The sequence below is a fragment of the Aythya marila genome, assembly GCF_965140915.1.
Source record: "Aythya marila genome assembly, chromosome: 11".
In the NCBI taxonomy this organism is placed as follows: Eukaryota; Metazoa; Chordata; class Aves; order Anseriformes; family Anatidae; genus Aythya; species Aythya marila.
Genome location: NC_139052.1, coordinates 21,723,398 through 21,736,703, shown reverse-complemented (window position 1 = coordinate 21,736,703; position 13,306 = coordinate 21,723,398). Strand labels below are relative to the sequence as shown.

Genomic DNA, 13,306 nt, shown 5'->3' with positions numbered 1-13,306 from the left:
GAGTAAGATCCACTCTTGGCTTACAAAATTATTTTAGGTGCTTTTTTTTTTTTTTTTTAACAAGATTTATGAGATTGTTAAGTGTGAAGCTTTACAGCATCAGAATTTCTGAGCCTGTAACCGTTAATAAAGATTTATTAGCAACTTTACACGTAAAATAGTATTTCCTTTTTTTTGTAAAGAACATTATGAACAAGATAAAGATGTTTGAACTTTTACAACGCCACTTGTTGTGTTCGTCAGCTTTGGTGTATTCGCGTACAGCCTGTGGACACGCTAGCACTTAACGCTCCTTTTTCCCCAGCCCGGGCCGCAGTCGGGCCGGTGACGGCGGCGGGGGCAGCCGCCTACCCGCCTTACCCCGTCCTCGCCCCGGGCGCGAGGCCGCCGCTTCCCCCGAAGGCCCAGGCGGCGCCGGGGCCGCCCCGCAGCACGGCGGGGGAACGCCGGGACGGGGCCTGGCGCGCGGGGGCAGCGCCTGCCCACGAGGCCGGGCTGCGGAGCCCCGCCGCAGGCCCCGCGCCACCGGAGGGACGCTCGGAGCCGGCGCCCGGCCCGCCGGGGCACGGCCCGCCCGCAGCGCGGGGGGCGAGGCCCGGCCCGCTCCGCCCGTTCCCCCCCGCAGGGCCGCGCCGCGCTCGGCCGCCGAAGGGGGGGCCGCGGGGAGCCGGGACGGCGGCCGAGCCCGCGCCGAGCGGCGGCCGCGACACCTCCACACCCACACACCCCCCCGCCGCCCCCCCCCGCCGCTGCCCTGCGCCCGGCAGCAGCGCCCCCGCCGCGCCCCGTCCCGGCCGCACAGCCCGCAGCGGGGCCGCCCGGCCGCAGGGAGGGGAGGGGAGGGGGGGGGCGGCGGCAGGGGGCGCCCCGCCGGGCGCCGCCATTTCCCCCCGCTCACCTGCGGCCTCCGAGCGCACCCTGCGCGGCCGGCGCGGCCGGCGGCCAATCGCGACCTGCTGACGGCCGGCGGTGGCCAATCGGCGCGGGGGGGCGGGGCCGGCCGGCCGTGGGCGGGCGCGGCGCAGCGGCCCCTGGCGGCGACGGGCGGCGCCGCGCGAGCCGCGCGTTACCGCGGCAACCGCGCCGCGCGGGCAACCGCGTCCCGCCGAGCCGGGCCGGGCCCGCGAGCCCTGCGCCGCGAGGCGGGGCGGGCCCGGAGCGGGCGGGCGGCGCGGCATGGGCACGGCCCGCGGCGCTGCCGGCCCGCGGGGTCCGCGGCGGCGGAGCGCGGGGCGGCCCGAGGCGCGCACTCCAAGCCCCGCGGCTGCCGCGGCCGCCGGGAGCGCGGCGTTCGCGGCCGGCTGCCCCGGCCCGGCCGCACCCGACGTGCGAGGGCAGCGGAGGGGGATGCCCGGCCGCGGGCAGCGGCGCGGGGCGCCACGGTGACAGCAGCCCCCCCACCCCCCCTCGCGGCCGGCCCGCCCGCCCCGGCACGCATCCCGGGCCGCCTCCCGTCCCGACACGGGGCCGTCGGGGCGCTGCGTCCCGGCATCCGCACCCCGCCGCCGCCGGCTCCAGGTGCGCGGACTTTGCCCCGGCCGCACCCTCGCAGTTCGGGCTTCGCCGCGCTGCGCCGTGCCCGCCTGTGGCGGCGGGTGCGGGGCGAGGGGTCCGGGCCGAGGGGTCCGGAGCGAGGGGCCCGAGCCCAGGGCTCGGGGCGAGGGGCCCGGAGACCGGGGCCCGTGCCCGGGGCCAGGGCGGGTCGGGCGCGCGGCCCCGCCGGCGCTGTCCGGCGCTTGGTGCTGAAGGCGGTGGCGGCGGCCCCGGGGCGGGGCGGGGCGGCCCGAGCAGGTGGCGGTGCCGTCGCTGCCCCCCCCGTGCCGCCGGCTCCCCGCCCCCCGCGCACCCTCCCGCCGCCGCCGCCGTTCCCATTCCCATCACGTTCGCCGCCCGGCCCCCGCCGCGCTCGCTCCGCCGCGCCGCCGCTCCGCGATGGCCAGCACCTTCGCCCGCGCGCTCTCCGCTCGCCGCTCCGCCGGCCTCCTGGCCATGGTGGGCGCCGGCTCCCTCGCCGCCGGCTTCCTGCTCGCCCGGGACACGGTCAGAGCGGGCGACCGGCAGCGGCGGCGCTACCCGCCCAGGTACCGGGCGCGGGCGGCGGGGGCGCACGTGTGGGGGGGCCGGCGGCGGGCGGCGGGCGGGGGCCGGTCCCGGCGGCCACGGCACCGGGAAAGGGCGCGGGGCCGTGCCCCCCTCCCCGTCCCCAGCCGGGAATGACCGGGACCGCGGGGAACCGAGCCCGGGGAGCCGGGCGGCGGCGCGGGGGAGCGGGCGGCGCGGCGGCGGCGGCGGCGGGGGGCTCGCCCGTGTTGGCCGCCTCCGGCGGGAAGGAGCGGCTCCGCCTCGGGCGCCCGTCCCCGAGCCCAAGGGCACCGGGGCCGCCGGGCGCGGGGGGCGGGAGGGGCGCGGGCCGCGGCGCTGGAGCCTCCGCTTCGAGCCCGGCCTCCCCGGGCCGGCACCGGCACCACCGCCTCGCACGGCCGGGTCGGGAACCGGGAGCGGCCGCTGCCGCGGCGGGCCCGGGGGCGGGCGGAGCTGGACGGGGCTGGGCAGCGGAGCGGGCCGGGGGCTGGGGCAGAGCTGGGACCGGCGGGGGCGGTGAGTCCGTCCCGCGGGGACAGCGTCGCGGAGATGTCAAGCAAAGAAATGCCCCGAGCTTGGCCCGGTTGTCGCAGGAGCCAGGGGAGGCTTGCCAATACCCTGGTGGGAACAGGACGGAGCAAAAGGAAGGCTGCATTTTCTCTCATCCTGGCAAAATACCCTGGAGCTCTGTCTGTGAGGGCCTGTGCTGGAGCAGAGGCTTCCTGGCTGCCCCGGGGCTGGCTGTGGCTCCTAGCCTTTCACCACTGGGCTGTACCAGTGCCTGGCGTTGGGACAAGGACTTCTCCAGGGCATTAAAGAAAAGGTTGCCTGACAGTCCTCACTCTCCCATCTCATGGCAGATTCTAAAGGGAGAACTGGAAGGGCCCACGGGTCGCACTAAGGCTGAGCAGTTCTTCCTGTCCTCCCAGGCAGAGCTGTGCTGGCAGATGGGGGGTGAAGATGAGCCCTGAGATGTGTGATTGGGACCAGGCACGTGCCTGGAAGGTGGGCGCAGGGCTGAGCTGGGCCAGGCAGGTGCGTGCAGCCCAGTCTGGCTAAGGGGTGCTTTGGGGGTAATGCTGGCTCTGTGTGCAGGAGCTGCTGGCCCTATTTCCACAACCTGTGCTTGATCCTTTAAGCCAGATAAGTGTCAGAGCTGCGGAGCAGTGCTAAGGTTCAAGCTCCAGCACAGAAGTTTCCGTGTCCTCCCCCCACCCCTTCAAACTGCTCTCTGCCAAGGGGGACCAGGCACGTGGCTGCCCCCAGCCCTGGCCATGCAGAGGCATTACCTACTGCTCCACTCACCACCGCTTGCTTTAGCAATGAGGAAGAGGAGGTCTCAAGGCCAGGAGCAGGGTGGCAGCTCCCTCTTGGCCCCCACGTTGCCTGGCCCTGAGGAGTGTGGGGACAAAAGCACAAGACGGGGGGCAGAGGGCAGAGCTGCCTGTGCCTCACTTGGGCAGGGCAGGGCAGGGGAGAGGGATGCCGTGGCTGCCAGCAGGCCCTTCCCCTTGCGCTGGCAGCCTGGCACAGGTCAGATGCAGGTTGGAAAAGCGAGAAGAGGTGCCCCCCCCTACCCTGATGCCAGCAGGGACTGCGTGCAGTGAAGGAGCAGAGCGGGGAAGGAGGCGGCGTGTCGCTGCTCCAAACACATGCGGCTGCTGTGATGCCTGCACCAAACACCGTGTTGTCAGCGAGCGGTGCTGCTCTGCATTGCAGGCTGAGAGCTCTGCTCGTGCAGAAAGCTGTGCTGAGAGCCAGCTCTGGTGCTCAGACGTGCTGGGTCGAGCCATGGAAACAGGATGGAAATGGAACGAGTTCAGGGATTGATGAAGATTGGATGTTACTGGTTATTCATCTCCTGAGAGGATTGTGCTTTCAAGCTTTCTGAATGACTGAACGTCTTTACTGAGTGAGGATGGGGAGGAAAATCCACCGGGACCTGTGAGACCCACCTGGTGTGGGAGAGGCAGGCACTCTGCTTGTGTTCTGGCCCCACAGAGGTGTGCTGGCATCTGCAGGCAGCTGGCCTGTACCCCGCTGAACCTGAACACAGAAGTGTCCCCTTGCACGCTCAAAACACCTGCTGGGCGGGGGGGGCAAGCTGGCAGTGCTGTGAAGATGTTGCTGTGGCAGCACCAGCGGGCTGGGGGAAAACAGCAGGTCAGAGTTAGTGCTGAAAACAAAGACGGGGCTGGGGGGAAGAGACAGGCACCATCCTTTGGAAACAGAGGCTGAGATGAGTCTGGGGGAAATGATGAAATCCAGGGCAGGGGATCTGTCAGGGAAGCACTGAGAGGAGCTTCCCGGGAGGGTGCATTTGGCTTTTGTGATGATGCTGACACTTGGAAAGAGCCTGGACAGAGCCCCAGGGTGAGCCACAGCACCCTGCTCTGCAGGGCAAGTCACCCCACCTGCGGACTTGGCCCCTCCAGGTTTTAAGTCAAACAATGAGAGGCGCTGGCAACAGCCTTCAGAGGTCTGAGCATCGCACAATGGTCAAATGGTTGCCAGAGGCACAAATGACCGCACTCCGGGGGCACGGACACCCCCGACAGCTTTCTGACACCTCGGCGTAGAGATGCCCGCCGCCAGCAGGGTCCCGCAGCAGCCACGTTTGAGCAGTCAGGCGGAGAATCCCAGCCCCTGCCCCCCCCGCGTGAGCAAGCCGCATGCTGCGCTGCCTGCCGCAGCCTCGCCGGCACAGCCCCGCACAGCCCCACGCCTCGGGGGGGGCCCCGCGCAACAGGGGTGGCCTCAGCGGGGTGTCCGCGGAGTGCGCCTGCAGAAGCAGCAGCCGGTGACGCCAGGAAGGGCGCCGGAGGCTGCGGGATTAGCCACAAAGAGTCACGGGGAGACGCACGGGCTGCCGCTCCGGGACAGCGGGTGGGCTAATGCTGCCTGTTGAGCACTGTGCAGGTCTCCTGGGTGAAGCACCCCTCGTGCAAGGGCAGAGAGGACGGTCACTGCAGGCAGCCGGGTCCCAGCGGCGTGGCAGGACCGCAGTGCTGAGCTGGCTCTCGCAGCAGCATGGCCAGTAGCGAAGTGCCCGCTCCCAGCCGCGCTGTACTGGCAGGCATCCACCTCCTGCTGGAAGAGCTCCCAGCCTTTGTGGCCAGGGAGCCTGACAGGAATGCACCTCGTAGCTCAGCATTGGGGCACTGGGAAAGAAAAGCCAGCTCTGAAGGGGGCATTGCTTTAATACCGTTTTTGGGGAGCAGAACCAAAGGGCAAGGCAACTCCAGGAAGACCTTCCTGCTTGTGGCAGAGGAAACCTGGACACCCAGGAGAGCAGAGCGCCTGCTCCCCTTGTCCTCCCCACACAGCCCATGTGGGTGGAAGGGCAGTGCCCTGTGCAGCTCAGCTCTAGGCTTTTTGGAAGTGCTTGTGAGCACAGCACTAAGAGCACTAAGCATGTAACACCTTCATCCCCTGCACTGGCCTGCTTATCCTGGCACCATCCTGCTTAGTTGGGGTTCTCTGGAAAGGCTGAAAAGAGATTGCCCAGATTTGCTGGCTGTGATTCAGGGCTGTTCTGGAGAAGGGTGTGTTCGGGCCAGCAACTAAATCAGCACTGCAGCAGGCACAGATCCTGGGGCAGGCTCTTAGGTTTTAGTCTCTGAACTCTGCAGTGGAGGTACAGACTGGCCACAGCAGTCAGTGAGCCTAAAACTACAGCATTGTTTTCTGCAAGCAAGCTTGCTCCCCTTAGCAACCTTTTCTGGCTCTCTGGATGTAGTCCACTGACACCAGGAAAGCAGAGTGAGCTTCAGCCCTGGCATGCCAGGCAGCACTGGGGGTAGGGAAGGGACGTGTCCAAGTGTCCCATTCTGATCAGTGAGTGTTTTTTATGAGGATGTCTCTCCCCAGGGAGACGTGGATCCGTAGCCAGCCGATGGCAGGGGCAGGAGCAGCAAGGAAGGCTGGGGCAGGATGAGTCCCATATACAACAAGCCATCCTTTGAGCTGAAGCATCTCAACGTGGCAGAGAAATGTGCGTGGGCTGGGGGAGCAGCCTTCAGCCAGACAGGCCTGTGACCCGTTCCTGCCTGGCGCAAACTCCTCCTTGCACGGGGCCAGGCTGGAACTGCCAGTGCTTCCCCACACAGAGCGGCAACGAGAGCCCAACCTCCCTTTCTTTCTGCAACCTCCGGAAGCCACAAGCAGCAGCCAAGGCGTAGGCGCGGGGCCAGTGTGCATTCCCCGACCTGCAGACGCAGGGGTGGGGGCAGCGGTGGTGCTGTGCACTGCAGCACGGGGCTGGTTGCTGGCAGCCAAACCCGCACCTGTGCCGGACCTGGGCGCCTGTGGCATGTCAAGGCTGGGTGGCAGTGACGGTGGCCGTCCTCTGCCACAGACCTGGGCCTGCCTCTAGCACCCCTCTTCCCACGCAGCCCCCAAGCTGCCTGTGCCACCCTGAGGGAGAGGGGCTGGGTGTCCCCAGGGCTGCAGGACCCCTCCTGTCCCACTCATGCAGGCAGTGGCACCTCCCAGCAGGAGGGATTTGGCCAAGGAGAGCATGGTCATAGCTGAGGTCCTGTCCTGCCAACACCCCACCTCACCACCCCCCAGGAACACAGGACAAGCACAAAGCCCAGCTAAAGTGGGAATGAGGTCAGGAGACGGCCTCCCACTAAGCTGATTAGAGGGAAGCATTCCCCTAATACAATAAACTGCTCCAGACTGGTGCAGTTCCCACCAGCTGCAGATCGGGGTCAGCCGATTTCCTGCCCCACGGTGCCTGAGCTGCGTGGGGTCAGGGCCCAGGGGACAGCACCGAGTGCGGGCAGACCTGGGACAGGGCTCCCAAGGGTCCCGTGCCCTGCTGCCCCGCTGGCTGCACGGACGGGCTCGTGCCCCCAGGCAGAGCCCGGTGCTGGGAGCAGCCGCCCCTCTGCAGGAGAAGGCGAGTAAGAGCCCCCACGGCCTGGCCAGCTGGCAGCTCCACACCCGGACCCTGCGCTGGGCTGTGGCTGACGTGGCAGCCCAGAGCCCAGGAGCCCTGGTACGCAGCTGATAAGGAGCCGCACCCTAACAACCGGCCCAGGTTTGCTGGTGGACTCTTGTCCTTGTGGCAATATCAGCAGTCATCTTGGGCTGTTCTCTGCCCTTGCTGTGTGATGCCAGCGGCTGCCTTCCTGGGCAGGCAGCGTGGCTTTCCCAGCCGCCCTGAGCTCCCCTGCACATGCCTGCCCTGAGGGTCTCTGCGGGGCAGGAGCGCTGGGACCCGGTGGCAATTTGGCAATGGATGGGCAGCTCAGCACCGCCACGCTGCTCTCACTCCCACTCCTCAGGGGGAAACAGGGAGAAAATACAATGAAAAAAAGCTCGTGGGTTGAGATAAGGAGCAGTTTAATGAAAGGGAAAAGTCACGCAGAAGCAGTAGGAGAAAAAAAATATTCTCTACTTCCCATCAGCGGGCAACATTCAGACATCTGTTGGGAAGCAGGGCCTCAGTACATGTGGTTGCTTGGGCAGACAGACGCTTTCATAATGAGACTCCCCCCTCCCCCCTTACTCCTTGTTTCCCTCCAGCTTTTGTCACTGAACAGACTGTCATACAATAAGGAATATCCCTTCGGTCGGTTTAGGTCAGCTGCCCTGGCATTGCCCCCTCCCCAGCTCTTGCCCCCTCTGGCCTTTGGAAGGGGTTGGAGGCAGCCTTGATGCTGTGCCAGCACTGCCCAGCAGTATCCAAAACGTTGGTGTGATAGCGATGCCGTTCTAGCCATAAGTGCAGAGCACGGCACCATGTGGGCTGCTGTGGGGAAAGTGAACTCCGTCCCAGCCAGACCCAGTGCAGACCCCCTGGCCCCAAAGGCTCATTGCACTCTTTCTCTGCAGTGCCGAGTACCCCGACCTGCGGAAACACAACAACTGCATGGCCAGCAACCTGACGCCAGCCATCTACACCAGGCTCTGTGACAAAGCAACCCCCAATGGCTGGACCTTAGACCAGTGCATCCAGACAGGTGTGGACAATCCCGGCCACCCCTTCATCAAGACTGTGGGCATGGTGGCTGGCGATGAAGAAACGTATGAGGTGAGTGATGGCCAAAGCCCTGCTGTGCTCCAGGCTCTCTAGGGTGGCTGCAGCAGCCATGGCAGTCACGGTACCTTTGGGATGTGGTGTAGCTCTGGCCCGATGTGTGCTGTCTCTTGCTGGCCTAGACCCAATCCCTGGGATCCAGCAGCCTGAAGCATTAACGCTCACCTCCTCCTACTCAGCTCAGGCAGCTGGAGCATGTCCCCATGGGGACACAGGGCTCCTGTAGAGCAGCTGTTCCCAAAGCCCTGCAGCCTCCTCCTCCTTGCCCCTGAGCCCTACTTGTCTGGGCAGTGTCGGCCCTGTGGGTTGCCATTGTGCTGCAGGATGCGAGGTGACCCCAGCCACCCTCTGTGGTCCCCTGTGCTGCCATGTGCAGCCCCCGTGCTGGTGGCAGGGGCTCTGTGGGACTCTGGATCTGAAGAGCTGCATGCCGTCCCGTGTCCTTCCAGGTGTTTGCCGAGCTGTTTGACCCTGTGATCCAGGAGCGACACAACGGGTACAACCCACGCACCATGAAGCATGTCACGGACCTGGATGCCTCCAAGGTGGGCGAGATGGGCAGCAGTGCCACATAGCCCTGGCTGGGAGCAGGGTGCCCTTCCTGAGCCTTGGCGGACAGGGCGATGCTCAGCACAGGCACCACCCCACCAACACCCCACGGCACCTGTCTGTTCCAGATTAAGTTTGGCCAGTTTGATGAGCGCTATGTGCTCTCGTCCCGGGTCCGGACGGGGCGCAGCATCCGTGGGCTGAGCCTGCCACCAGCCTGTACCCGTGCCGAGCGGCGGGAGGTGGAGAAGGTGGCCGTGGAGGCACTGAACGGCCTCTCTGGAGACCTGGCAGGCCGGTACTACCGCCTCAGCGAGATGACGGAGAAGGAGCAACAGCAGCTCATTGACGTGAGTTGGCACAGCACCCGGCCAGCCCTGGGACCCCATCCCAGGCATCACCTCCCCAGGAGGCCATGGCCCCCTTCCCCAGCCCCATGGTCCTGTGGGACCGGGGCTCCTTGCCCCAGTGGTGCAGAGGCTGCTTAGGGCACTTCTCAGCCCTCCTGGGGGAGGACGGAGCTGGCTGAACATGGCCCCAGCAACTCATGGGCCCCTCCAGCTCCTGCCCCGTGTCCCTGTGTATGCTCAGGGGAAGGCAGGACCACCAGCAGCCTCTGCCTGCCTGGTCAGGAAGCAGGGACTCCTGACCGCAGCTGGGACAGCAAGCGAGCTCACCCCACCAGGGACAGCTGCGGTGCATCTCCTGCATGGCACACTGGGACCAGAGAGATGGGGTGCCCCAGCTTTGGCTGTGCAGCCCCAGGGGGCATTTTGACTCTCTGCCTCCTTCCAGGATCACTTCCTCTTCGACAAGCCGGTGTCCCCCCTCCTGACAGCGGCAGGAATGGCCCGGGACTGGCCCGACGCCCGAGGGATCTGGTGAGGATCTTCCCAGCCCTGAGCAGCCAGCAGGGCAGAAAGGCAGGGGGACGCTGCTCCGTCCAGCTGCCCCAGCCACACTGCCCACACTCCCCTCACTCCCTGCACTGCAGACCCCGGCGCCCCCAGGCTGCCATCGCCCCAGCTCCGTGGTGGGGGCAGCTGGGCCCTCCCTGCCCACACCCAACCTGGGGTCCCCTTGCTGGCTTCAGCCCCTTGAGCTGTGCAGTGGTCAGAGGGTGTCTGCTCCTCACACAAACCACAGTGTCTCGCTAAGTGGTGTGCAGCCTAGGAGCCGGCCATTTCAGGCCCCTGCTGTCAACTCTGACCGCTCTTTCCTGCCTATCGCCACTCATTCTCTGGGCTGCCAAAAACCTGTAACTGCCTTCTGCTCCCCAGGCAACCCCCAGTGCTCCTTCCTGCTCTCTGCACACCCTACCTGCCCCCAGACTTATCTTGCTACAATTGCTTGTTGCCGCTCGCTCCCAGCATCTCTGCACACCCACACAGCATCCCACGCACCCGCGGAGCAACAGCCGGCACATGCGCTTGCCCACACCACCCTGGCAGGCACAGCGCTTTTATAGCAGCCTCAGGGAAAACACCTCCATGTCACACACGGCTCCAGCCCCCCCAAAACCCAGCGCTCCAGAGTGCACCTCACACCTCGCAGCCCCTCCTGCAGGAGCTGTGTCCCTGCCCCAGGGTCAGGAAGGGCTGGCACCGCGCTGCTCCTCCCCGGCAGCGCTTGCCCGTGCCCAAGGCACAGGAGCCAGCATTCATCACCCACAGCAGTGCGTGAGGATGAATGCCGGCCCATCTTTGGGTGCATCTCCTGGCTGTCTGCCTTACTGCCATGCTGTGCTCTGGCAATATGCTCAGCTGCGGGAGCTTGGATCCAGGGGCAGCATGGGCATCGGGGGGGGGGGTGAGCAGGGCACTGCTGGGCTGGCACAGGCAGCTGTGTGCACGGGGGCTCTGCTGGCTGCCAGCGCAGCCAAATGCTGCCCTGTCCCTAGGCACAACAACGAGAAGACCTTCCTGATCTGGATCAATGAGGAGGACCACACACGCATCATCTCCATGGAGAAGGGTGGCAACATGAAGCGCGTCTTTGAGCGGTTCTGCCGGGGCCTGAAGGAGGTGAGCACCCACCGGCCGTTGCCGTGCCAGACCCACAGACAGGTGGACAGGGGCACACAGGGCCATTGCAGGCTTTGTGTCCTGTACTGTCCCAGGGCTGGGCAGCACCCAAGTGGCAGGAGTGCCTTGCTGAGGGCAGTGCATTATGCAGTCGGAGGCTGAACTGCTTTTCGCACCCAGGTGGAGCGGCTAATCCAGGAGCGAGGCTGGGAGTTCATGTGGAACGAGAGGCTGGGATACATCCTCACCTGCCCCTCCAACCTGGGCACCGGGCTGCGAGCAGGAGTCCACATCAAGCTGCCGCTGCTCAGCAAGGTAGTTACCACGGCTGGTTTTGTGGGGAGTGAGCCTGGGGCTGTGGCAAGCCTCAGCTGCCAGCACTGGGAGCCCAGCCTCGTGGGGAGGCGCAGGACTGCATGGGACCAGCCCCGGACCTCGTTCAGGCTCACCAGGGCAGTGAAGCATACAAGGGGCCGGACCTGCGTGTTGAGCTGGGTCTGCTCAGGGCAGGGCCCACAGACGGGGCTGCGCAAGGTGTGGGAGGGCTGCCCCAGGGAGCAGTCGGCTGCAGTGCCCTGGCTGCCTTGCTGATGGTTGCACTGAGCACTGACATGTTCTCTGGGCACTAGGACAACCGCTTCCCCAAGATCCTGGAGAACCTCCGGCTACAGAAGCGTGGGACAGGCGGTGTAGACACCGCCGCTACTGGCAATGTCTTCGACATCTCCAACCTGGACCGGCTGGGGAAGTCAGAGGTGGGTGCTGGACAGAGATGATTTTGCAGCAGGCGGTTTGGAACACGTGTGCACAACAGGCCCTCAGCTCTGGGTCTGTGTGCTGGGGCTGGCACGAGGCCTGCGGGCTGTACCACTCTCCTAGAGGAGGCAGCACGTGCCCTTCTTGCAGCGGGGTGGCCGGGGCCCTTGCTGGCATGGCTCAGCAGAGGCTTGGCTGGGGCCAGGACAGCCCCCGGGTGAGGATGTGTGTGTGTGCCCCCGGTGCAGGTGGAGCTGGTGCAGCTGGTGATAGACGGCGTGAACTACCTGATCGACTGTGAGCGGCGGCTGGAGAAGGGGCAGGACATCCGCATCCCCTCCCCGGTCCCGCAGTTCCGGCACTGAGCTGGACCACGGCAGCGCCAGCCCTGCAGGACCCAGCTTCCCGCTGTAGCTTACACCATCGCTGTGCCCAGCATGTCGCTGCGTTGTTACCCACGACGCGCCAGGCCCGACCCCATAAACGTGCGCTGCTGTAGCTGTGTCTCGGTCTGCTCCTTACTCGAGCCCCACGGCACACCCAGCCCTGCCGACCGCCCCACCCAGCCCTGTGCCTGCAGAGAGGCACCCAGACAAATCTTCACCTTCCTCAAGGAGCTTCACCTTCCTTGAGCTTTCTCTGTGCCACCACTGCCCTGAGGAACAAGCCTGAGGGGCCTCTGGGGCTGCCCGGGTCTGGGGGCTGCGAGGGGCTGCATGTGGGAAGGGAGCTGGGGAGCAGCAGGCTGCCAAGAACTGCTGGGACAGGATGAGCTGCAAAAAGGAGCTCTTGTGTCACTGCAGGCAGAGCTGGGTTCCCATTGCCACTTTGTTAGAGGGATGCTCACAGAAAGCTCTGGGGCAGGCAGAGGAGGAGAACAAAGGTGAAATCAGAGTGGAGCCCAGCTCTGTTCCTGCCTGCAGGAAAGAAAGTGCTTTCAGAACAGAGCGTGTCAGTCCTGGCACTCCATGGAAAGGGCTCACATCCCTGCTGCTGCTGTGAGCCCTTCACAGTGCTCGCACACACACACACTTGCGCACATGCATGTGTGCACACAGCTCTGGGCAGGGAGTGGGCCGTGGCTGTCCCTGAGCTCGCCACCCACGGGACGCCCACGGCCTCTGGCGGGCCCTGCCCGGGGCCCGTGGGACGACGACGGGGGGAGCTCCGGCTCGTGGGACGACGGGGACGGGACGCTGCGATAGTGGCCGGGCCAGGGGCTTCGAGACGGCTGCGAGGTCTCGGGGCACGGAGCCGTTCCGTCCCGGGACAGCTCCCGCAGGGCAGGCGGGGCCGAGTTGGGCGGCTGGGCTGCAGCCTTGCCCAGAGGTCGCGCCCCCAGCGTGGATCTGCGCGTGGGACCGTGTCCGTGCTGCCCCCGTGCCCTGTTCTCTCGCCCCCCCCGCCCCGTCACCACGCACGTTCCCAGAGCTGCCCGCACACAAAGCGTGGGGTCCGCCCGGCCCTTCACGCCCAGCACCAGGGGATGGGCTCCCACGCGGGACAGGGGGCGGTGGTGCGGGACGGGTCCCGGGCACGGCCCCGTCTCAGCGCGGTCTGCGCTCACTCGCCGGCGCCGGGAGCCCGCAGCAGCAGCAGCCCCAGCCCGACGCCGGGCCGGGGAGCCCCCATCCCCGTGCTCCGCGGCAGCCTCCGCGCCGGGAGCCGGCGGTGGCGGGGGCTCGGCCGCGCTGTGCGGACACGAAGCGGGGGCAGAAGCAGCCGCTGGGGATCACTCGATCCCCTTCTGCAACCCGACCGCTACCTGCGCCTGGCAAGGACGAGACCGGTCCGGCCTCACCTTGCACCGGGACCGTCGGGGCTGCCCCGAGCAGAGCCAAGGAGG

At 66.2% G+C, this 13,306-nt stretch overlaps 2 protein-coding genes across 7 annotated transcripts in view; one reads left to right on the top strand and one right to left on the bottom strand.

Annotated features, from left to right (window-relative positions):
* PPIP5K1 (diphosphoinositol pentakisphosphate kinase 1) overlaps positions 1 to 915 on the bottom strand; it is a 59,391-nt gene extending 58,476 nt beyond the window's left edge. For 4 of the 6 annotated variants that reach the window (XM_082769333.1, XM_082769331.1, XM_082769329.1 and 1 more), the window contains exon 1: positions 899 to 915. The gene's annotated coding sequence lies outside the window, so the exon portion shown is untranslated. The remainder of the gene's footprint in view (positions 1 to 898) is intronic. The other 2 variants (XM_082769332.1, XM_082769335.1) reach the window with 1 other exon arrangement.
* Positions 916 to 1,918: 1,003 nt separating this feature from the next.
* On the top strand, positions 1,919 to 11,920 carry CKMT1A (creatine kinase, mitochondrial 1A). The gene is made up of 9 exons (XM_082769477.1): positions 1,919 to 2,081; positions 7,927 to 8,125; positions 8,581 to 8,676; positions 8,809 to 9,030; positions 9,476 to 9,561; positions 10,581 to 10,704; positions 10,885 to 11,019; positions 11,334 to 11,459; positions 11,709 to 11,920. Exons 1-9 carry the CDS (start codon positions 1,933 to 1,935, stop codon positions 11,823 to 11,825), a joined length of 1,254 nt encoding a protein of 417 aa, XP_082625603.1. The 5' UTR covers positions 1,919 to 1,932; the 3' UTR covers positions 11,826 to 11,920.
* The last annotated feature ends 1,386 nt before the right edge of the window (positions 11,921 to 13,306 follow it).

What these genes read in the sequence shown, in the direction of transcription:
- CKMT1A (XM_082769477.1), top strand. Translation starts at nt 1,933, where the DNA reads ATGGCCAGCACCTTCGCCCGCGCGCTCTCCGCTCGCCGCTCCGCCGGC. An exon ending in AGCAACAGCAGCTCATTGAC is followed by an intron (nt 9,031 to 9,475) that starts GTGAGTTGGCAC and finishes GCCTCCTTCCAG; the next exon opens with GATCACTTCCTCTTCGACAA. An exon ending in ACCGGCTGGGGAAGTCAGAG is followed by an intron (nt 11,460 to 11,708) that starts GTGGGTGCTGGA and finishes CCCCCGGTGCAG; the next exon opens with GTGGAGCTGGTGCAGCTGGT.